This window comes from Amyelois transitella, chromosome 10, assembly GCF_032362555.1.
Source record: "Amyelois transitella isolate CPQ chromosome 10, ilAmyTran1.1, whole genome shotgun sequence".
In the NCBI taxonomy this organism is placed as follows: Eukaryota; Metazoa; Arthropoda; class Insecta; order Lepidoptera; family Pyralidae; genus Amyelois; species Amyelois transitella.
In genome coordinates, this window is record NC_083513.1 from 6,694,542 (window position 1) to 6,719,724 (window position 25,183).

Below are 25,183 nucleotides of genomic sequence, written 5' to 3' on the forward strand. Positions count from 1 at the left end.
AGGAGTATACGTATATCTTACAAATAGGATTAGTTATCAGAGGAAATCATCTGGATAATTAAAGTAAATTACTTATGTTGAGAAAGAAAATTCGCATATGGAAAGTTTTAAGCCCACGAAGCCTCTATAAATTGGTACTTATATATTTTATATATTAGAGTAAAATTCGTTGATTAAGCGCCAAAAAACAGACGTATAACAAAGACATAGCATATTTTATTTATTTGCGAAAACATCTAAAAGATCCCGGTTCCGCGCACTTGTAACCTCGCTCAAATTTGCCTTGACACTTAAGAGGTGTTACAACCCCACAGTTCAAATAGAAAAAGGCCATCCAGCCATTGTGATGTCGGGCCTGAGCAAATAGGACAAGTGACGCGCGTTCTACTTTGAAAGATATTCTGTAAAAATGGAAATGTCACCTTTGTTTCTTTTGACTGCATTTTAAAAGAAAATCTATTTTAAGTTTTAGCGTGAACTGTAAGTTTTGAGATGGTTACAGAAAAAGTTATTTATTTGCAAAAATATGCAACGTAAATAAAAAAATCATGACTTTAAATTTTTAAACACCGTCATGAGACAAAGAAATTTATACCTTACTAGAGGCCGTCCGCGACTTCGTCCGCATGGAAACCCTATCAATCCCGCGGGAACTCTGGGATAAAAAGTAGCCTATGTGTTATTCTGGGTCTTCAGCTACCTACATACCAAATTTCATGGTAATCGGTTCAGTAGTTTTTGCGTGAAAGAGTAACAAACATCCATACATCCATACAAACTTTCGCCTTTATAATAGTAGTACCTTATTAGTTTTCAACGTCTTTAATATTCCAAACATGAAATATTTTAAAATTGTTTTCGACTGTAGGTACCTAAGTAATTTCGCAAGCAATTTCTGCTTGCCAAGTGATGCAAAAACTGGGGAATGGCACAGGTGCACAACGGGGAACGTAAACAGTTGTCACGCGAAACATTCGAGAAGTCGCGTCCATGAAGATGTCGCGGTAGGACCGCCCCCTCCTCACCTGCCCCCCGCCATAGGAATGAACACAAAGGGACAGAAAGTTATCTCTGAAAATGTTTTTGTAAATCTAAAAGATATAAATGAAAAATGTGTGCGGTTCAAAGAGATAAATTACGAGTAAAAAAACATTTTATACTTGCAGGCGAGGATTAAAATTATAATTCCAGGTATTTGCAAGGTATATGTAAAGTGAAAAATTTACTGTTTTTTCAGAAAAATTATCTAGTTTTACAACTGAGAAATTTAACTTAGTTATATCCAGTCTCTTTCGTCACATAGCTGAATAGCTGTATGATCGAGGTGAGAAGAAAATCTTTCATTAAAATAAGTAATGTGCACAATAAATTGAGTTGATTTCACTACCACTCTATATGGATTCTCAAAGTAATTGAAAATGTTTGATCATACAACAGTATTGGACATATTGGTCGACATGCTAAGAAGAGAAATAAACGAATATAATAATAGTCAAACTAGCAACATAACAGTTAAATAGTTTGTTATTTAGTGAATCTCAAAAGAAAATCCAGAGATCACCTTCTGTCTGTGTTTACTACACAGACCTTTGACAGTATTTGGGTGCATTCCGTGGACGGAATTCCGACCAGAGCACAGACGCCGTGTTCACAGGGTAAATAACTTAATAAGTGTCACTCCTACCATTTTGAGCGGTATTTAGGAGTTGGGAATACCTGGAACGGACGTAATTCACTAACAAAAGTTACTTTACAATGGAATTTGGGGGATGAAAAGTGTTAATTTTAATGCCAGTACTACTTAAAAAGTAATTATAGAAAGATAACACGATACTCTTGATCGTTATCTCTCGGATCTCATATAGGTACATTAGTAAGTACTAATAACTAAGTTATTCATTAATAAAACTTAATAATTAAATATAATAAAACGAATTAATATATGTTATAAATGGTATTTCCATACTACGTATAATAAAGTTTATTTTTTCTTGTCGTGATTGATGGTGGGAACCCAAACATTGCTGGGGATTAATGCTAGTCCACTCTTTAACTTTCATGATAAATGTCCTATTTAGAGTGAAAACTAATAGGAAATCCGTCCACTGACGTCTGAAGGCATAAACGGATAGAATTATGTACCTAAGTACAGATATTCTACATTAAGGATCATAAGTACTACGAACAAACTTTATTGGCAGATGTTCTAGTTTCCTTAGTAAGTATTTACAAGCTTCTACTCGTATCTGAAACATCGCTCTTATAGGACTTTTCTAAATTACTTTCTTATACATATAACATAACTACTCAATCAAAAAAGTTAGTTGTTCTTGTTAGATAATGTCGGTAACCTTTTTTACATATTAGTGGTACAATGTAATCATTCCGATTAATCATCAAATCATACCAATTGAAAGGCCTATACAAATTATGAAAAATTATTTATAACCACAATTTATGTGCTAAACTTTTCATGTTAAAATGTAAATTTAAACTTATATAAAACGCAATTTCCGTAGTTAAAGTGACCTGTGAATTATGTTTGCTGTATGTCATCCGGGAAAATTTCCTACGAAAATATGTTATGAGGAATAGTTTGTAGCAGAGTTGGCAATGAAAATTGTCGCGGAATTTTGTTGAAATATGCAAGGAGTTTTGATTCACGTGCTTCGTGCCCAAAGCAAAGTGCTCAAAGCACAAACTCAAATAAAACCTCGTTAGAAATAACAGCCATGCAAACAGGGACACACTTGATAGTTAAAAGTTTAATATTATAAATTATTAAAGGGAATCTCTAACTACACATTCCTCTCTTTTTCTCATCATAATAATTTTCATGGCTTTTTACCTAAAACCGGCAATTTTGGTGCATTAGTGGTAAATTTTAAAGTCTTATTTTGTTCATCCCATAAATATAATTGAATGAATCGACAATTTCAATTTTCCGTACTATGCATATAGAATAATATTTAATTACAAAACAAATACCAAAATTACCCAGCTTTCCTATTCATGTCACTAAAATTAAACCAACATTCCAAAATATTGAGATAATTTATGAACAATATCCAAATTTATCCCAATGATAATAATATTGTAAATTATATTAATTTTATAAAATCTATTACTATAAATATATTTTAACGTTGATGGATATACGGTTTATAGTTAACTGATTGAAGGAGTTCGCTACACACGTAGGTAGTTATATTACAGAAATGATCTAAAAAAATTGAGAAAGCCTATATTACCTTAATGTTAATTAATTAAAACCTATTTTACCTATTATTTTTATGAACAATTATATTCTCTAATAGCATACACACTCACATACATACACAATTTTTTTTAAACGCGAAACAATTGTGATGCGACATTATTTGTTACCCTATAAGGGATAAAGATGTGAATGTTTAATAAAGATATAATAACATTTCAGCTGTCCCGTTATTACAATTCTCATATAGCTAAAGATTCCCAGCGCATCGATGCCAAAATAGGGAAACGAAAAGCACACAATATATTTACCAAAACGCTTGGCACGTGACGCCGCCTGCAGGTTTGATGCAAGCTGGCGTTGGCTATCGATTGCATAAATTTTAATATTACCGCTTTCCGCTGACCGGAACAGACGTATCGTAATTACGCTTTTATATTAACTTATTTTTGTAATTTTGAAGGATGATACAAGAGGCGATAGGCGTGAAACTGAGGATTCTGTGGAAATGAAAAAGTGAAATGAGAATTGTTGGAAAGTGAACCCTACGCCAAATTCGCAAAGAATGATGCAATTAAAACATGAAAAAAATTAATGGAGCCATTGCTGAAATATCTGATGTTCCTAGAGTATACGCGTGACTCCGTCTGCGTGAAACGAAAAATTCCACTAGTTTCCTTTGCCAAATTTCAAATCTCTAGAGCTAGCGATTTATGCTGTGTTTTGATATGTCAATCCATCAGTTAGTCAGTCTCCTCTTTTGTTATATATAAACAAAGTTAAAATAATGTCATGGAGGTAATTACCTCAAGCCATGTGGAATCGTGGATGAATAGAATTTAAATTGCAATCATCTACAAAATAAAAACAATACAGGGCTGTGCTGAATTGAATCCAGGGTTAGATTAATAAGACATTCTCATCTGAGTTTATATTTTTTTATATACCTATAGGTTAATTATCTGAGCGATAGAGTCTTTCATGTGTAGTTAACATAGATACTGTAATTGAACTAATACTTTTGATATGATTAAAGAAAAAATATATTTGTTTTAAAACCAAAGTGTCTTCCAATTTCCATATTCCTGTAGTACCAGAAACGAATATTTAATGCTGGACGACGATAACGATACAAAAAGGCGGCTGATGGCTTGACCAGCACCAAGCGCAGCAAAACATACGCAAACGACCGTCCGGGAACTATCCATTTCATAATTTTATCAGAAAATATCATATTTCGATGGAAAAATTTATCGAGCTAGCAAAATTATGTAAGTTTGATGATATTTTTGTTTTTTTTTTAAGTTTTATGATCCTTTATATTACATAGGCATAGCAGTTTTATAGTAATGCATAAACTAATAATGGTCTAAATAATCCATACATACATATAATCAGGACTATACCCCTTGCGAGGTAGACAAAGCCAACAGTCTTGAAAAGACTGACGGGCCAAGTTCAGCTGTTTGACTTTATGATAGAATTGAGATTTAAATAGTGACAGGTTGCTAACCCATCGTCTAAAATAAGAATCCCAAGTTTATAAGCCTATCCTTGTTTCGCTTTTTATGACATCCATGGGAATCCATAAATAATCCATACATATAATAAATTAAAAAATAAATACTTCTTTTTACATTTCAATTTTTTAAGCATGTATAGTCAGTGACATTAACATCTGGAGCATTGTTTTAAATACTTTTTTAATTTGTGTCTTAATTTCCTTCCATTCGATTGCCCGCCATTCCCGGCCGATGGGCACTGGGAGGCACACTCAACTACACATCCGTCCGTGTCACTTTTGACGGGCTAAAAGAATGGATGCGCATAAATGAGCAGTCGCTTCGAACGCAAGCCATTTCATTTGTTCTGTTAGATTGATCTCCGTACATTGTTTGTTCATTTGGGCGACACAAAAGACCGCGCCTTTTAAATTTTCTGAACGGGTGTGTAACTTGCTGTAATATTTTTAAGTGAATATGTGAAAATAAAACAGGCATAGGTCATTCAGTCTACTTCAAAATAAACTTGGGCAAATTACTGTTAAAAATGTTTGTTGCACCATACTAATGTTAAACATAACTTACTTTTAAATTTTGCCGTATATACAATCTCTATCTCGTTTTAAGTTTACCTACCTAATTACCTCAGGGTTATTAAGATTTAACCATCAATGTTGTGAATATTATAATATTTTAAGTTCCGTATTGGCCTCAAAGTTCATTTATTTGAACAATAAATTACAAACAGGACACGAGCAGTCAAAAACGTCATTACTAAATATAAGATACATTTAATTAAGAATCTTACCTGGCTCATCATAGGGTCTGTGTTGATCTGGCACATGTAGCTCCCCGAGTCTTTCGGTTCCACGTTGCTGATGTACAGCTTCCATGTGTTGTGTCCGTTGTGCGTGACAGACAGACGAGGGTTGTTGTTTACCATATGTGTGTGTATTGCCAGGATCATCTTCGTATCGGATTTCAACCACGCCACCTGGTGGGAAGATCGATAACTCTTATAATGTTTTGTTACATTTTCGACATTGCATTGCAAGTAAGCCGGTTTTGCTTTAATAATAAAAAAAAAATTAAGACATTGATAGAAAACATACATACATTCAAAACCATAAAAGAATATTCTCTATACAACAACATGGAATTGAAATCTAATCAATACATTCTGACAAGGAAAAATATTTTTGATATACTGCTATTTTGTTCATGACTTTAACCTTGACTAGTCAAATTAATAATACCCAATCTAAAACACTTAATAAAGATTTATAATGAAATATGCTATAATGACCAAAGCCTAACGTAGGGTTATAAAAATAAACGCACAAATAGCAGTCGGATGGCAAATATATTATTTTAAAATTAATTAAATTTGAAACCTTTAAGAAGCTTATTAAGATCATTCTCAGCCTTACCCTGTAATTGCCCAGATGGTTGACGATGCATGTGAAGTACACGTCCCTGCCCTGGGCAACGGTGAGGTTCTCCAGAGGCGCCAAGAACTCCGGCTCTGGTGGTTCACTGTACCCCGACCCTTGCAGTAGCCTGTAGGAAATTGTAATAAAAAAACAGTTAATGTAAACAATGCTTTACTCAAATATAAAAAAGACATCCAATTATCAGTATACCTAAGCGTCGCGATTTATGTCTTTACTTGTAGCTTCGCCTGCGCGAATATATCGCTACCTACAAAAAACAGGATTTTCGCAAATGACACGGGATCAATAGTTTTAACCGGGACGAATACTACCATATGTCCTTTTCCAGACTCATACATATATATATACATAATTTGAAGAACATTGGTTCAGTAGATAACGCGTGAAAAGACAACATACCAACTTACTTTCGCATTTACACAATATAATTTACATGGGATATATTAAACTTAACTGTTTGTCGCATGATTGTTTGATATGAACAAAATCACTATCGTGCCGCTTATCTTGAAAATATGACGTTGGTGAAGGCATCATGAATATCTTATTAGGTATTAGAGTGGTAGGTAATGTGTTTCTTGTTTAAAAATCAAAACTTACGATCAATATTAACAAAAAAGCAATACACAGCGTAAGGTAATAAAGGTACTCGTAAAATCAGCTTTAGCAAACACAATCAGATGAAATACAGGTCGGATTGGCATTTCAAATTGGTTTAAATTGGGTCAGGCTTTCACAAACAAAAGTGGAGAAAACTGCTGATGCCACGGAATCTGCAGCATTGCTCCGATTTTATTTAATAAATCTCCTCGTCTATGCGGCAACTGCACTGTGAAATATTTAATTCATAGTAATAAGTGCTAGTTTCATCCGCAGATAGTATGAATTATTGAGAAGTATTGTCCATTCCTTTGTGTAATTAAATAAAGGTATGCAATCTTGGAATGCCTTTTAATAAAAAAATACATTCTTAAAATAAGAGTAAATAGCAAAAATATTTTATTACGATATATCTTATTTTATTTTGTTTTCTCTTCTAATGACTATAAATTACTTCAAAAATATGTTTTAACAAAAAGGTGAACCAAAATTGTTTACCTCTAATTCAGTAGGTACCTATAGAAATTAACTGTATTTTTTATACGTTATTACAGACAAACGATTTTTATTCAGGCATGCCTTCCACAACTTATTTACTTACAACTCAAATACAGAAATCACTTCAAAAATCAAACAGTTATTACGCGGTCGAAATTCTGCAGAAAAATCATCAACTTATTTCCCAGAATCTCCTTTTCAGTACTGATCGATTTATATTTAATATATTGGAACAGTTTGTTTTTATCGTAATTATATTACTTTATCGTAATGATAAAGATTATTGCTCCGTTATTAAAGATTGAAAAGAGTGCATAATGAGACAAATTTACATACATATGACGATTTATGCCTTTCATGGAAGACAGCGCTAAAATAGGTAAAAAAAACTGTGAAATAACATTTATCGGATAGTTAGGCCATTCAAATAGTGACAGGTTAGCCGATGGGTTTAAAATAATCCCAAGTTTATATGCCATTCCCTTGATTGACTTTTACTTCCTGCACGGAAAGAGAAACAGCTCGCATTCCATTTTTTCTTCGCTACTTCATTGATTGAAATAATTTTCCTGCATGATCGAAGTTTCCTACTAATTTAATAAATAAATTTGTAAGGATATAAAGATATGATGATGTGAGATGTGTGGATGTGTGTTTGATACTTTTCCCCGCAAAATCTACTGGACGGATTTTAATGAAATTTGGAACACGGGTAGAATATTTTATGGAATAACTTAGTAAGTACATTTTATCCTGAAATTCCCTCTTGAGCGAAGTCCCGCAGCTCAGCTAGTTAAATTATAAAGCTTCATTTGTCCGCAATGTATCGTCGATTAGTAGCCTCCCAATGCGGCCGACCGATCAACAGCGATTCGGTTTTCGCCATTCGACGATTAGGGACGTAAATCGGGAGGTTCCCGCATAAAAAGGGTCACACTAAATGTCCCATACTGTGACATCGAAACGATTAATGGCGTGCGGGATTTAGAACGCCGAATATTTTCGTCCAATTCACCTAATGCGCCACTCGGATTTAATAAATTTTTCACATTTCTACTGACTTTTAATTTCGCTGGCTATTAATCTCGTCATCCTCCTGGCGTAAGTCCCAGTTACATCCTCACCTCGCTAGAGATGAGCCAGGGTCTGCCTGCGAGTAATTTGGAGTAGGTAATTAGCATTCGTGCTAATATAGTTACATAACTGTTAAATATAGTCAACATACATAAATATAGTCACGTCTATATCCCCTGCAACCCTGCAGGGGATATAGACGTGACTTACCCAACTAAAGCCAACATTCTTGAAAAGACTAAAAGGCCACGTTCAGCTGTATAGCTTAGTAATGGAATTGAGATTCAACTAGTGACAGGTTGCTAGCCCGTCGCCTAAAAGAAGAATTCCAAGTTTATGAGATATTCCCTTGGTCGCATTTTATGACATCCATAGGAAAGACTTTTTCTTTCTAGAGGTTCTATTCTAAAGTGCCGGGAACCACACGGCAACTGTCAAAAATGTCAGCAACATAAACTTCAGTAATATACTACGTTTATTTGTTTCAGTATTTTTTTTCCGAAGGAATTATGTAAAACTTAAAGAAAAATTCAAAGAAATTGAAGATATTAATTATTAACTAACCCTTGTTTATCTAATTTACCTTTAGTACCTACCAATAAATTTAGTGAGTTGTTAGAATTTCGGTTTACACAAACCGCAATTAAAGTCAAAACATAGGAAAACCGCAAAACTATCACGAATGTAGGTTTGGAACCGCAACTTGTTTATAAACCCGGGGTCTGATATGCATAATTTATACACAATGAACCAAATCATGTGTTTCGATCATAAAGTCCAGTAAATTATATATCAATAAACTTCTTAAATTTAGATAATTCATAGTACTTTTATCGATACTATTTTAAAGAGAAAGGATTTGTGTTTCTGTTTGTGACGAATAATTTCAGAAACTACAGGATCTATTTGATGAAATCAAAACAGTACAAAAGTTAGATTTGTATTTTTTTATCGTAATAGCTTTTTTCCGTTAACTAAAGAATTTCACAAAGAGTAGCTTGTGTTTGACCTTGAATATTACATTAATAAATATAATATTAATTAATAAATTCATATTGATAATCAGATTTTTTAATTCATTTAACTTTATAAATAGGTTTAGAAGTACGAATACTTTGATAACTTTCTGTTGTTAAAAAATATCTTAGAAGTATATCTTCTCAAAATCGTGTCCATACCTACAAGTTTATCTTTGGTGGTAGAAATTTCATTAAGAAAAATAAATAAAAATCTCTTTCAGCATTCGTGCGGGTCTCCCCATGGCTGTAATCGCATATAGCAGCTTAACGTCACGTTTCCATTTTCTAGGAAATATTGCCACGAAGTACATAAACTGGAGTGCTCGAGGTTTTACCAATGAGAGAAAGTAAGTATTATACCCCTTGTTACTTGGGAGTATAGCAAATATAAATATAACTTGGCAATCTGCTCCTGACTATCAGAATCTCAATTCCATGATTAAGCCAAAGCGATCTTTAATCACTTTAAGTCTCTTCGAAACTGTTTGCTCTGTGTTCCCCGTAAGAACGTAAATGTGTATGTTTATATGAAAATGTACCAATTGAATATTGTTTATTGCATTCAACATATATTTAGTTTAAAAAGTTAAAGAATATGTAATTATACTGTGACGGTAACTTTATTATTTCTTTTTTATCATAAAATTAACAAAAAAATTTGTGACTTTCTTTTACGAGTAAGTAACTGTTTGTTGTTTCATAATGAATAAATAAACAAATTACTTAAAAAACTTCAAAGAACATATCACATAATAGAATTTAAATTAAATACCATACTTTGCAATGATCGTAATGTGATATTTATTGGGTACTTCACGAGCTACGAACAGAGCGGTCATTGGTCGGTCCCGCATCTATTAATTCCCATTTACAAACGGACAATTGGACAGCCGTTTTCATAGGTTTGCGCAAATAACACCAGTAATGGATGCCAGGTCAAATTGTTTTGTTTAGCATTGAATGATATTTAAATAGGAAATCTATCCGATATTTCCATATTTATGCTGGAATAAATTTATTTGTATAAAATAAATTTTGACCTTAAATACTTTAAGTATAGGTACCGTGTCCTAGTGGTCTGCATCGTTAAATCTTAGTGAAATACATAGACACCCGGAAAAAATAAATTTTTCAAAAGATAGTTCATAAATAAATTTTATTAGAAAACACACACAAAGCAAAAATCTTTCACAGTGTGCTTGAGCATTTAATTTCGTTTTAGGTTGCATATCTTTTTATTTTTTTTTCAAATAAAATAAGAAACTGATTGATTGGCTGGTTGACTGACATATAAACGTAAAGCCCAAACTAGAGTTTGGTATTTGGTATGTACATAGGTTCTTTATGTGGCAAAAGTGCACTAATTAAGAATATTGCGAAATTCATGCTAAAACATAAATTTACGGGATTTTTTTACGAGAGAAAGAGGAGCCACGGGCACAAATATTATAAAAATATTCAAACAAAACTTTGGTCATATATTCGTTTAGACTTTCCAAATAATAGTATTAAAACTGACAAGAGTAAGCCTGTAGAATTGGATAGTAAATTCCCTTCCCGAGCGCCCGAATCGAACGCGAGTTTATTTATTCAATGTAAACGGATAACTTTCAAACGATTCCTTCCCATGCATAGTGTTTACTATCCATACGACCTAAGCCGGCGATTCACTGGATCCTCAATATTTATGTTCACAACTCTATTTATCCTAAAGCAGTGGACATTGTACACACATTGCGAAACGAATATAAACGGATACAAAGTTGATATTGATATTTTAAGCAATATTATACTTTCCACGTTTTGTTGGCTACATTAAATTGAATTGTTTAATAAAATTAGTATAGGTTAAAAAGATTTATTGAGGAATAATGCGATAAAGAAACAGCGGAGTTCTTGAATTTTCGCACAATGGAAAACCATCTAAAGTTATGAGAGTTTAAAACTAGTTGAAAAGCCAGGCAAAGACACACACTTAAAGAAGGAAATATTGTAAAACGTAGAAAAAAATATAAAGCCCTTTCTGAAGGTACTTGCAGTAAAATTCTGCAATTACCATTGCGAACGAAGTCATGGGGTAAAGCGCAGAATATAACATTAGTTGAGAGCTCTATGAAAAGATGAGATTTTTTTGTCTTGAGCCGTAGGAAGAGAGTAAGTAGAGGAGGGTCGTGAAACTTGCAATGAGAAAGAATAACGGATAAGCCCAGGAAAGTGAATTAAATATAAGGAGTAAGGCCGCAATTACGCTATAGGTTCTGAAAGAAATAATAATGAAACATTAAACGGCAGGGTATTGCCCACTTTGCATAAGATTAAGTATTTTTTTAAATAATGCTTTACTCAATCAAATTTTATTCCAATACATCGAGTGGAATCAAATAATAAATATAAAAATGAAACTTTTTATAATAAAAATATATTTTTAGCTGTAGATAAAATAAAAGTACAAATACAATATAACTTTAAATTTAAAATAAAGTTTTCAATCCGCTGTTTAAAATCCCATATCTATTCCATTTCACAATGGTATTGTACCAAAAAATGTAATTCTCCGCACGTTTTGTCAGATTCGACTTCGATTTCGCCGTCAGCTCGCTGCCGATATTACGCTCCGTGTATACGAGCCCTTAAATCCGACAGATGCCTTTGTCACGCTTGCATACGAGTTAGTGGGACTGTACACAAAGGAGAAAGTATCTGACTTGTCTATAAAGCTTTTTAGTACTGGTTTGCTTATAATCTCTTAGCAACATATTTAAGTTTCTTGTATAGTATATGTGCTAAAGATATTGTCCAATTTTTAATGAAACAAAAATTAATTTACAATATTATCGACGTACCACCAATAATCCTAATAAACTTTAAAGGACTAGCAACATGCCGCTATTTGAATTTCAATAATTCAATTTCAATCATACAGCTGAATTTGTCATAACTGACATATTATGTGAGAATAAACGTAAATTGGTACAATGTAAACGCTCCTTAAACACACTAGGCGTTGTCACGATCCATGCGAGTACATAAGCGTAGCAGCCGACTGTGTCAAATGAAAATTAATAATGCTATGCTGGGAGACCTGATTGTCTCAGTGACCTATTTATTTGACTTTACGAGTATTTAGTATCGTAAATTATATTTATTTTTAAAATCTATAAATAGGTTTGTTTGTAATATCGTAACTGCACAGAATTTTACACAGTTACAAGTAAATAGTACATAATTATAAAAGAATTAAGTCACTTGCAATGGTGGATTTATCCCATTGAGGGATCTCAACTGTGTTGGCTCTGTCTACCCTGCAAGGGATATAGACGTGACCTGTATATATGTATGTAACTAACATAAATAAAAAAAATATATACCTCCTACCACTAAATATATATTTATAAAATTATTTATAAATAAACATAGGTACTACATAAAGTAAGATAATTTGCCTGACGTTCGATATAGGTGCTCAAGTGAGCAGGAACTTAAATGCATTATTCATTAATATATTGAGGGCTTGTCCCTTTTTAGTGTCTCAAGGGAGAAAATTCCAAAACTTTGGAGCCTTTACGGTGCAATATTTAGAGTAGGAATAAGAAGAGTGTAAAGCAACAAATAGGGGAAGTTAATTATAGAATCTAAGACGATTGTACGTTAGATTTTCTGTTTTGTGTCAAAAAGTTGTGTCCATAATTTAAGCTCTTTTAACACTCTTTCCCATTATCGTCTTATGTTCAAATTACCTACAGGTCCGAATGATGCCAGCTATAACTTAAATTCACAATATTCAACATGGCCTTAAATTGAACTCCCTTAACATTATATGCTTAAATGTGTACGTGCTGTAAGTATTTAAATCGACAATAGCTACAAAATTTTACATTTACTTTTTCTTTATTATATGAAGATATAGACAAACCTAAAAAAACCTTCGCCACGTGTGTAGGTATAAAAAAAAGGCAGATGCTTAATTGAATCGTAACCCGCCCTCATAATACGTCTAGACAGAGGCACTTCATAATGCGAATATGCACAGAAGGCATTGTCACAAAAGGAATTAAAGACATTCATAGCTACTCGCTTAAAGCCTTCATCTGCGTCAAATGAAAATTAATAACCCTAGGCCGGTCCGCCACTAACTTTTCCAACCCCGCTAATTTTTCATCTAGATGTTTGTATATTTTATAAACATACATAGATATAGATAATCAAGTCTCTATCCTTATACGGGGTAAACCTTTAACGACTTAAATGCCACATTCAGCTTAATGATGGAATTGAGATCAAATTGTGATCAATTGCATTCCATTCCCTAGAATGGGTTGTAATTTAAAAAAAGGATCCCAAGTTTATTTTACCCTTTCCCTTGATTAACTTTTACAATCTACACGGGAAGAAAAGTCACTAGTAAGTTTTATATTCGCAACCAGATCAGCGTGGAAGCTATGGATATTTCATCTGCGTCAAATGAAACTCAATAACCGTAGGCCAGTCCGCGACGAACTTTGCAAACCTCGTTCATCTTCCATCTAGATGTATATCTTCTATAGATGATTTAATATTAAACCGATGTTAAGCCAAGTGCATAAAAAACTTTATACAGACTCGGCTTTGCCGGGTTTGTATTCGTAAACAACTTTCCGTAGCAAATGAGGAACATTTTATCTTCCATGTATTTTTTTAGGAGTTATGTTGAAAGTATTATGAAAAGTATTCTGCGTATTCGTTACTATAAAATTTATGAGAACGTTTAACAAAATACGGTTTTGCATTTGAAATTTACTAATGTTATATGAGGATATATTCATTTGACAATGAAAAACATGAGGTTGCTTTATTTAAGTACCTAAATCATGATAGCGTTGAAATTGATCTACCTGGCAACAAAGTAGTAATGTAGGATTTTATCTAATATAGCTATATCTTAAAACGAGACTGTAAAAGACATTGAGTACTCAAAATTCAGCTACGAATGTATTTGCAGCAGAGCAAGCACTGAAACGTTCCTTATTACGTAACACCGCAGAATGAATTTTATAGCGATGAATAAGTTTTAATCAAAATGTATCGCTTTCGCGTATTTCATCGTCCAAATATGCCCGTCTGATTATGCATTCCAATTATTGAGTATTTCACGCTCATCGACATCTATAATTGCGTTTCGGGATTGCGTTAAATTTACCTCATGAACGTCACTAATTTCCATGCAATTAATCGAATGATTAGCTTTTGGTTATGTTGGTTTTCATCGTTAGTTGGGGTTTATTTTTTATTAATTAAATTTAATTTGTTTGCCTTTTTCTTCAATTTGGAATTATTATACGCACTTTGTGATAATAACATTTACAACAGTTGTATTATAAAAATTAATATGCATTAAATAGACATAATAGTTAAGTAAGATTTTTTATTTCATTATATTTTTTATTTCATTACATATAATTTAAAATGTAATTACACTTCTGTATTCAAGTTTCCCTCCTATTTGTATTGAACTGGCATATTTTGTATGGTAAAATAAGAGATGATCGGAAAAATCTAACATCAACCATTATGAATGAGGTTCAGTTCAGATGCACGCATTGCATATATTTAGCTTAAATGCAATAAATTTAAATTGACGTGGCGTCATTTTTCGTTAAGGTGAAAAACAGTTACAAAATTCTCAATCGCTTAAAAAGTTTTTGCGAATTGGAGCTGCAATATAGACAATCTATGTTTCAAGTTTATCGGAGCCACAGTTTCTTAGATAAAACATCTGCTGGCGTACGCTACCTTTGGTGGCATTCGAGCCGGAAACGTCGCTTCCGCCACAATGAATGTGTGGTCGCTCACAAATTATTACAGTTCGGGTCACGCACATAAATTTAAATCCCTTCACATGTCAACCAACATTGTCATCCAAAACATCACAGTCAGTTTATAGCTCCGAGCGGCAAACATAAACATGAAGGTCGAAACTTGAGCATATTTACATAGTTCAAGTTGTCGTGACTTCGCCGTAATTTCCTTTGGCCGTAGTTAAAACTAAATCGAGCTTGGAGTAGCAAATTGTTGCACTAACCCCGTCTGGTGCAGTTTAGCAATACCGCCCCAGATTCCGGCGTTTTCACGGAGCTTGACGTAAAGAACCCGCGCGGAGTCTAACGGATTCCAACTTTAATTGAAAACGCTTTACTACTCTGTCAAGAAAGTAGCAGGAAAAGATCAATAATACACAAACTGTTTGTTATTCATCCAAATTTATTTTATCACCTTCAAAATATGCTCCTTTAGAAACGATACACTTACGCCAACGAATAATCCAATCATCAAAACATTTTTTAAACGCTGTTTCCGGAATTGAGGTCAGTTCTCGCCGCGAATTCTCTTTTATGTCTTCTACCGATTGAAAACGGGTGCCACGAAGTGGTAATTTGAGTTTAGGAAAAAGAAAAAAGTCGGCTGGAGCCATATCTGGTGAATATGGTGGTTGCTCGATGGTATTTGTTGAGTGTTTGGTTAAAAATTCGTTCACAATGATGGCCTTGTGCGAAGGTGCATTATCATGGTGCAAAATCCAAGAATTTTCTTTCCACAAATCTGGCCTTTTTCGTCGGATTTGCTCTCTTAAACGCCGCATAACACTCAAATAATATTCCTTATTTACCGTTTGACCTTCCGGCAAGAATTCCGAGTGCACAACACCGCGATAGTCAAAGAAAACAGTCAACATGACTTTGACTTTTGAACGACTTTGGCGTGGTTTTTTCGGTTTCGGTTCAGTTGGAAGGCGCCACTCCGAAGCTTGTTCACTAGTTTGCATGTCAAACTCGTAAACCCACGTCTCGTCACCAGTAACAATGCGTTTCATGAATGTTGGGTCGGAATTGACTCGTTCTAGCATGTCCTCAGCGACTCTCATGCGATTGAGTTTTTGAAAAAAATTCAGGTCTTTTGGGACAAGCCGAGCGGCAACATGTTTCATACCCAAATTATTAGTTAAAATGGTACGGATCGACTCGTGAGATACAGAAAGTTCGGTGGCTATCTCTCTCAAAGTTGAATGAGGATTTTCAGTCACTATTTCCTTCACTTTTGCGATGTTAACTTCAGTTGCAGACGTTGATGGCCTACCAGAGCGAGGCAAATCTTCCATCACATCTCGACCGCTTTTGAACGCTTTGTACCACTCATAAGCACGAGTTTTTGATAAAGTCGATTCACCGTAAGCCTTCTGTAACATTTTCAGTGACTCCGAACACGATATTCCATTGGCAATGCAAAATTTAAGACAAACTCTTTGTTCGATGTTTTTATCCATTATGAAATTAGCAATACACACTAGATATGATATAACTAAAAATAGCACTGTATTTAACGTAAACAACAGATGCAACTCAAACTCCGCGCCAAAATGGAAAACAGTTGTGCCAATCTAACAACAACAAAAAAAACAAAAATTTGAATTTGGAACCATAAATAAATAATCCATTCCCGATACTTTCTTGACAGAGTAGTATGTTACTGTTTCTTTTAATTGCTCGCCGACCTCATTTTCTTGTATAGGCATAAAAGAAACAATTACATTAATTTCTTAATCTTGTGTTCTAAAAGTATAGTTTGGATTGAAAAGTATAATACCATAATAAGTAAGTGGTTACGTATTTTAATCTTAATCCTCCATTTAAACTAGTTTAGTAAAACCTGCCAAATAAAATATGAAGGATTAAAAACGTGAAAAAACAACATTATCAAAATTATTTCTCATTTAAAACACGTTACGGTTATCCTTTGCGGATGACTCAAAACGATGACGAGTTACTCGTACATTTAATAATTTTGCTTCAGAGTTTTGCCGGCATTTTGAGAAGAGATAATTAATACTCCGAAACTGTAGCAAAGAGTACTGGGTAGGATATTAAGCTTTTCATGCTGGTCATTAGTGGTTAGATAGCTTAAACACACCCACTGTCCAAAAGCAAATCTTGTGCAAGGAACCCTTCTTATTTAGCTTTATGAAATGCAGTCTATTTATTTGGCAAAGCAATTAAAGCCTTGTAATGAGCTAGGATATCTTGTACTACTATTTACTGTAACATCTTCCCGGCAGATTTAAAAGTAAATATGATTTAAATAAAAGCACTTGTGTATATTTCAGATGGCTATATGGTAGAACCATCTTTAGGGAAATGGACTATGTAACATTATTTTACAATGGAATTGTTTTCGTTATTCTGTGCCAGAGTGAAACCTACCTGATAACGACCTGTGTTGTCAGTTGCATTAAAAAGCTGTGTTCTTGAATCTGCATAAAAGTATATTAAATAAATATAAAATTAATTAACTTACCTGCAACAATAGTAAGCAGTGCGAAGGTAGACACCAAAGGCAGGCCCCCGGTTTCCATGGAACCGAATCTCGAACGTCTGGTTGCGTCTCCCGACATCTCCTCAAAATACATCCAACATCGCAGCCTCAACAAGCATCTCACTTTCCTCTTTATCCATAAAATATTATATTACAAGTTTATTGTCTTCGTTCTTATTATATTCAAATTATCTTAAAATAGAATTATCTTATTTATTGTCATTATTAAGCCCCTTTTTTCACGAATCTGCAACAAATAAATTATTGTGTGAATAAAAACTGGAAGCGTGACATGTAAATCATTTTGGTGGCTGTAAAATAAAAATTCAGCAAGTTTTAAATCGAAGCGCGGTTATCGAATCCAATCATGGAGTATTTTATCGTGACGGCTTAAAATGACTCTCATTTTTTTAAATGCACTTTGATTTACACTGCTCTATCAGGTTTGAAAGAAGAAACATTTTCAAAGACAAATTCTCTATGTTAATAGCATTCTAAAAGTCGTATAATATTTTACCAAACATTTACACAAAATACATATGACAGTAAATAACCACGATTTTTCACCTTTCTAACAGAAAAGATTTCTTAGAGATCAAGTTAACAACGCAACAAAAGGGAAACATGTCAGGAACCCAAGAAAATATCCCGTATCACGGCGACTGCATATCTGCAACGGCTGACATGTGTTACTCTGGATATTCTAGCCTTTACGTCGGAAATATAAATTTAAAACGATAGTCGAGTCCCAAATATTCTATCATTAAGGGCCATTTAAGTACATGTGTTAAAAAATAATACATTAAACTTAGATAGATAGTTTGTTATCACGAAATACAACTGCGTAATTACGTGGTATCCCACAGCATTATTTGAATTTTACTTCAAGTAATAAGTACATACATACACGTCTATATCCCTTGCGGGGTAGCCGTGGCCATTCAGCCTTTTCAAAACTGTTGGCTCTGTCTACCCCGCAAGGGATATAAAAAAACTAATAAGTACTTGATTAAAATCATAAGAAATGTTATGTACTTTTTATATTTTTTCTTATACTTGACCATTTTTTACACATAATAAATAACTATAAATTTTCATGCCGTTGTCTATTTTTTTTGTTGTCTATTCTTTTTTCTATATTTATCCGTGATTTAAGAAAAATTGTGCAACTTAGTTTAAATTGAAGCTCGACTTTCTACCCAGTTAACATGACATATGTAACTGATCCGATTGCCGTTGCCTTCACAGCATTCGTATAGATGTGTCTGTATGTATGCTGTAGTTTTTTATTACGGCTGTTTCCGCGGCGAGCGTGCGCAAACTCTGATAAAACAGAAATGATTGCCGCGCTGTCGCGATATTGTTTCAAGTGTTTTGTTCCACTCTGTGAGCTCTTTGCCGGTTTTTATTCATCTACATTTGAAACATAGGACCCGAGCGAGAAGTACGCTTTGTAAAGAAGTACATTTTAGCTATAATGAGTTAAAATGCAGAAAGAATGCTATTGAATTAAATAACATCAAAATGTAAGTAAATATAATTATTTAATATTTATCAGTATATCGAATCCAAGATTTTGTGACTCACAGGCAAGTGTACATATTACCACTGCATCAAAAGAGCCGTCGAATTAAAATTATTGTACAAGTAATGCTTATACCTACTTGATTGTGGTTTTTATTCTGCCATAAAAAACCGTTGTATTCTACTCGTAAACGTTCCTCTCATAACGTATTCAAAGACATGATTTGCATGTAATCTAGTTTTTATTCCGTTGGCTTGTTCACTGGCGTCGGGGATGATACGAGTTAATGATATCGAAAATTGCACTCCGTTTATCACTGACAGCCGCCTCAAAAGCTAACAGACATTGTATTTTTGACACTGTTAGTCATAATAATGAATTCACTTATTCGTTAAAATGAGCTCAGGACGAAAATTGGTGTGAGACGTAAATATTGGACGCCTGTTATATGTTTCTCTTGTTAAAACAAGCTGAAAGACGGCCAAAAGCTACTTGGTGGAAAATTACTATATCGCATATGCAATACGCAATGCTATATACATACATATAATCATAGCTAACATAGGCAAATGACGCAAATATATTCAGAGAGCCGACCTAGACACCGATCGGAGGTGGTCCGCCTGGGTGGACCGAAAGTAGGTACCTTTTCTTGACAATGAAAATTAAACCAATAAATGGTTAACCAAAAATATAAAATTATTTCCATGGCATCTTGGAAAAGTCACAAATGATGAAGAAAGATGATACAAATAGTAAAAATCATTCAGCAGGAAAACAATCTACACTCAGTAACAGCAATTCAATATTGTAATACTCTACAAAAGAAACCTGCGTTCACAAAACATGGGCTGCGTAGAAGTCCCAAATGGATTCATAGCTCATGCATAAGCTGTTGTAATGAGCCCGATGTGGCTTCTCCAAAGTAAACAAAACTGGAAATCACATTACTGTGCACTGTGTATGAATTTTAAACAGACTGCGCTTTAGCATAATTTAATTAGTTTGTTATCGGACCACATTCAAGATGCGAGAACCTTAGCTTTTCTATCTTTCAAAGTAGACAATAGAGTAATTTTTTATAGATTAATGATACAAAACCGATTCGTTTTCACATTTACATTAAAATTCTCTTATTAAAAAATATAATCAAATCATTTTGACATCCGATTAAACCTGGCCTTTAAGTCTTGCGACTATTGGCTCTGCCTAACCTGTAACGGATATAGATGTGATATTTGTGTGTATGTAAAACTACAATCTCAGTAATTTAGCAAGCAAGATAATTTTCTGTCCAGTATAATAACTATATACTGGACAGATTACACAGATTGAGTTAGCCTCAATTTTGAGACTTGTGTTACGAGATACTAACTCAGCGATACTATATTTAATAGTAAATATATAATCAAGACAAACAGAGAAATTTCCTACTTCTTCATGGTTTTAGTCCCCGGTTGCATCCTCACCACTCTGGAGAGGAGACGGGGTATGCCTTAAACCATGAGATCCAGAATTAGGTACGTCAGGTTTTTACACGAAGCGACTTCCGTCTGACCTCCGCAACTTTTGCAGGAGAACCTAACCCCTATTGGATCAATCATGGTTACACATCTAGTTGCCTGAATGTGCAGGTTTCCTCACAATGTTTTCCCTTACTATTAGAGCATCGTTTAGTATTCAAACTAATGTACATGACTTCGAATGTTACATGTCCGGGGCGGGATTGGAACCTGTACCACACGCATTTAAACTATTCGACCACCGTCCCCCTTATAATCAGAGAATGTCGGTTTCTTATAATTGAATGTTATTGGATTAAAACCCCATTTGTTTCGGCTACCCAAGTATACGAGTTCAGTCCAGATACACCCTTTTCCATTCCCAATAAGATTTTTCTTGGCATCGACTTTCCAGTGACATCCGTTGTTAACTTAGATAGTAACGCTATATTGGCATCGAAAGAGCATGTTCAATGCAATGTTTCATTACAAAAGAATAGCAGCTTTAAAAGAGCTTTAGGAAGAAACTCCCTTGTATCAGACCATGCATCAAAATCATCATTTATACGAGTATCTTTTTATCATACTATTTCTCCTATTAATGAGGTGTAGGTACCAGCATCAATAAAAAAAAAATAGGACCACTTCATCTTTTTCCCATGGATGTCGTAAAAGGCGACTAAGGGACTTATAAGGATATAAGGGACTAGGCTTATAAACCTGAGATCCTTTTTTTCGTTGATGGACTAGCAACCTGTCACTATTTGAATCTCAATTCTATCATTAAGACAAACTTAATGTAAGTACTATACCAATACAGGTAGGCAGCGCTCGAATACATTTACCTCCTACATTTGTTACTTTCTATCTATTGAAATATTTGAACTGAATTTAATTTTTACATCAGGATATCGATATTTTTATTGCATCGATTAAAATAAAAAATAAAAATAAGAAAGCTCGAGTGAAGACCAACAAAGAGCGGCGAAATAAAGGAATATCCATTTGAATCACTAAGATAATCCACTTTTCAGTGAAAAATTTTAAGTTATTTTAGTTTCCAACTGTCTATAAGGTACGAAGGCATTAAAGAGGATAAGTATCGTTCGTGCGAAGGAATATAATAGTTCACTCTTGGGACAGCTCAAACTCTAAATTAGAGAGATCCCAGAATGTTCACTCATATGTATGTTTAGAATTAACTTTTTTAATTTTACATTGATTTATGTACTAAATCGCGTATCTACCACAGTCAAAATCTAAAAAATTAAAAAAATATATAGTTTTGTCTGGATCTATGATCCAATAGTCAATGCGCTATCGTAAGTTGTTTGTTTTAAGTCTGGTACGAAAAAGGTATTTAAGGCGTGATTATTCAAAAATAAAGATTGAACTCGCTTAAGTCTGCGTTTATCTTTTATTAACACCAACTCCAGAACCCGTTCAGTTGCCTTGAGGAGTAGCATAAGTAGAGTTTGAAATAAAAAGAAAATGCATTTTATTAAAAAACTTACAAATAAATTGTTCTTTTCTGTGTCCATTTTATTTTACAGTTCGGCTCTATCAATTGAAACATGCCCCCGTCTTTGGCGTACGAACGACCGACGCGACAATAAACAATACAAACAACCCTACCCTGCGTTTGACACCAGCCCGCTCCGAGTGGATTACAGCGCTCTGCAGGGAGTTCCCCAGCATTTAGGGACGTAATAGACTTCCGCCGTGACCTGTTTTAGTTGCGACAAATAGAGATTTACGGGATTGCCGCCCCGGGATTGCCGAAGGCTCGTAATAAAATCGAATGGTGTTTACTTTGCGGTTACTTCGCTCCAATTTTTAACTTTCAAAGCCAGTTGTCACTCTACCGCCGACCGATTAGCCCTACGACGAGCTACAAAAAGTTTTTAACAATTTCATACCCTCTCAATATGCTTCGAAAAATATGCGAGTGGATTTTGGAGTTCGGCAATTAAAATGTTTAAGCCAATATGAACTGTAAAAGCGAATTCTTTTTCAGTTCTAACAGTCATTTGATATTAAATCGGCGAATAAATATTTATTGCAGGTTTTTCGATATCAGCGCTATCCAGGATGGACATTCCTCTGTAATAGTGTGCTAACGTTCATAACCCGACCTAATGCCCATTTTCTGTACCATCTGATATGAGGTTTAGTTAAGTAAAACTGTAGTATAATATCACTGAAAGGTTCTTTAAACCTGTATAGGTACTAAGGGCTGTTCTAATATAAGTCAAAAGAAAATATAGTTTTGACAGATTTACACTATAGGGTATTTGAATAAATTCAGCTTATTTCCTAAGCTGTTATGTTGAGATAAAAAACATAACAATCAATGTGTGTTGTTTTACTAGTTAATATGTATACTCTACAACAGACCTGATCCCTTATGCAAATTAATCAAATCATCTGATAATACCAAAGTTAATTACTAAGGATTCCTCTATATGTAGGTACTATAACGTATTAAACACGCATCTCTATACCGCATACTGATGTCTTATCCACTCCACAAAATTTCCAGGCACAGAAGGGTAACTTATTAAGATGTGTGTCGTTAGAACCACTTTCAAAAACAAAGATTCAAATCTAGTATGACTAGTTTCGGAAAGAGAATCACGTTTTATTAATCAAAACAATATTCCTAAACGAATTCGTATACTGCTGTCATATAACTAATTACAAAAGCTGACAAAATAAACAAATATATATTTTTTCTATCTATTATTATCCTTTTCTATAAGACATCTACCTTCGTCTCCATCGTCACTTACCATTAGGTGGGATGGAAGAAAAATGCCTCATCCAATACCAGAATAAAAAAGACGAAATAAAATTGAGGCCTAAAATTGAAATTTCCCACCAAGCTCAACCTAAAGTTAAGAAACTCCGAGAGAATAATGTTTGGTATGCAATGTCATATTAATAGTTATTTCATCTGTACCCTCACTATTGTAGTGAAACCCTATTACGACATTCCGTTGCTTAATAATTTTACATTCTGCCAAAGACGCCACGTTCGGTTATCTCGCGGGTGGCACGCCACCGATATGAGCTGAGCACTGCGCCTTCTCTATTGTCATATTTACATTGTCTATGCTCATTCTCAAATTCCGATTAACGCAAAGCCAAGACCGCGTCTCCTACATTAATAACTTAGTATTTACACGACATTGTAGTACAAATAAATATTAAGTTTCCACTCGAGTCGAGGGGTCTCATGTTTTTGTTTGAGTTCGTCTCGAGTTTCGACTTACTGTCTGGATTTAACTCTAGCGAAGTTTTGTCACGAACCAGGTATTTTCTCGACGGGTATAAAAAGGAAGAATGAAATCCGAGACGAAATGGATCTCCAGGTGGTCTGATAACAACAAAGTATTTGCTATAAAGATACATATAATGACGTTTATTATAGAAAAAACATTCAATAAGATATAAGAAAACAAAATGTATTTGGTTTAGACATTTTTATTTTTTTTGCATGACTTTTACATGATATGATATGTGTTCTTGTTTAATCATTTTTACATTAAATGGGGCTTTATTAGGTGACCTAAACATACATATATATAATAACAGATAGACAGATTTAAATTAAACACAAATCACTTTAATCAGAAAAATAATTCTATAAAAATATGTTTAATTGTTCAACATAAAAATTTAAAATCATAAAGCCTAAGGTACCCAAATAGCTTTGAACATAGTTGTCCCACTTACATTACAATCTAAATTATGTGTTTCATTATATTCTTGCGCCCGAAACTTTTCGCTAAGTACTGCTTTTGTTTCTTAGTGATAACCTCGTATATTTTGAACAACGCAACAATGTAACAAAGTGTTACTACCGCCGTAACAGTAACAAAACCTTTAGCAATTAATTCCGCGGCGGCACTTCAACCTTTGCACTGTTTCTTAATTCGCAATTAAAAAGTTAAATTGTCCGGTTAATTGCAGCCATTGTGGTGGACGGCGCCTTTCAATTATTCACAATTGCTTCAAGAAAATTTGACGAAAAATTCGTCAACCGGTTGCTAAATCACAATACGTAATTAGCTTATCTGTCGGCGTCACGCGGGTTCCCGTGGACCCCCCTCTCCTTCTACTTTAACACCCCTTTCTCAAAAGAGGGTTCAGAGTTCACGTCTTATAAGCTGCCAGTGTTAATCTTGGTGGTGCTTTATAAATGAACTAAATAACTTGGATTATAGAAATTACGGATGCCGAAATTGTATTTCACTTCGTAAATGTTGAGAATACTTACTCGTTAAGATTAAATAGTAAGATGCGAATACTTAGGTGATTTTAATTAAACGAAGGATTAGTTACAGTGATATGATATAAATTGCTAGCAGTAAGTGGATTCTGTTTTGACGCCGCTATGAAATGTGAGTCAGTGCAAACAAATTAAAGAGAAGATAAACAAACAGG

General features: G+C 34.0%; 1 protein-coding gene across 1 annotated transcript in view; it reads right to left on the bottom strand.

Moving 5' to 3' along the window:
* The window catches only part of LOC106136360 (lachesin-like), a 48,106-nt gene extending 30,305 nt beyond the window's left edge, over positions 1-17,801 (bottom strand). Inside the window, exons 1-3 of the mRNA XM_060946208.1 lie at positions 17,686-17,801; positions 6,150-6,279; positions 5,528-5,713 (exon numbers count right to left, since the gene is read on the bottom strand). Coding sequence (XP_060802191.1) covers positions 5,528-5,713; positions 6,150-6,279; positions 17,686-17,801 — 432 coding nt within the window. The remainder of the gene's footprint in view (positions 1-5,527; positions 5,714-6,149; positions 6,280-17,685) is intronic.
* Positions 17,802-25,183: the final 7,382 nt, after the last annotated feature.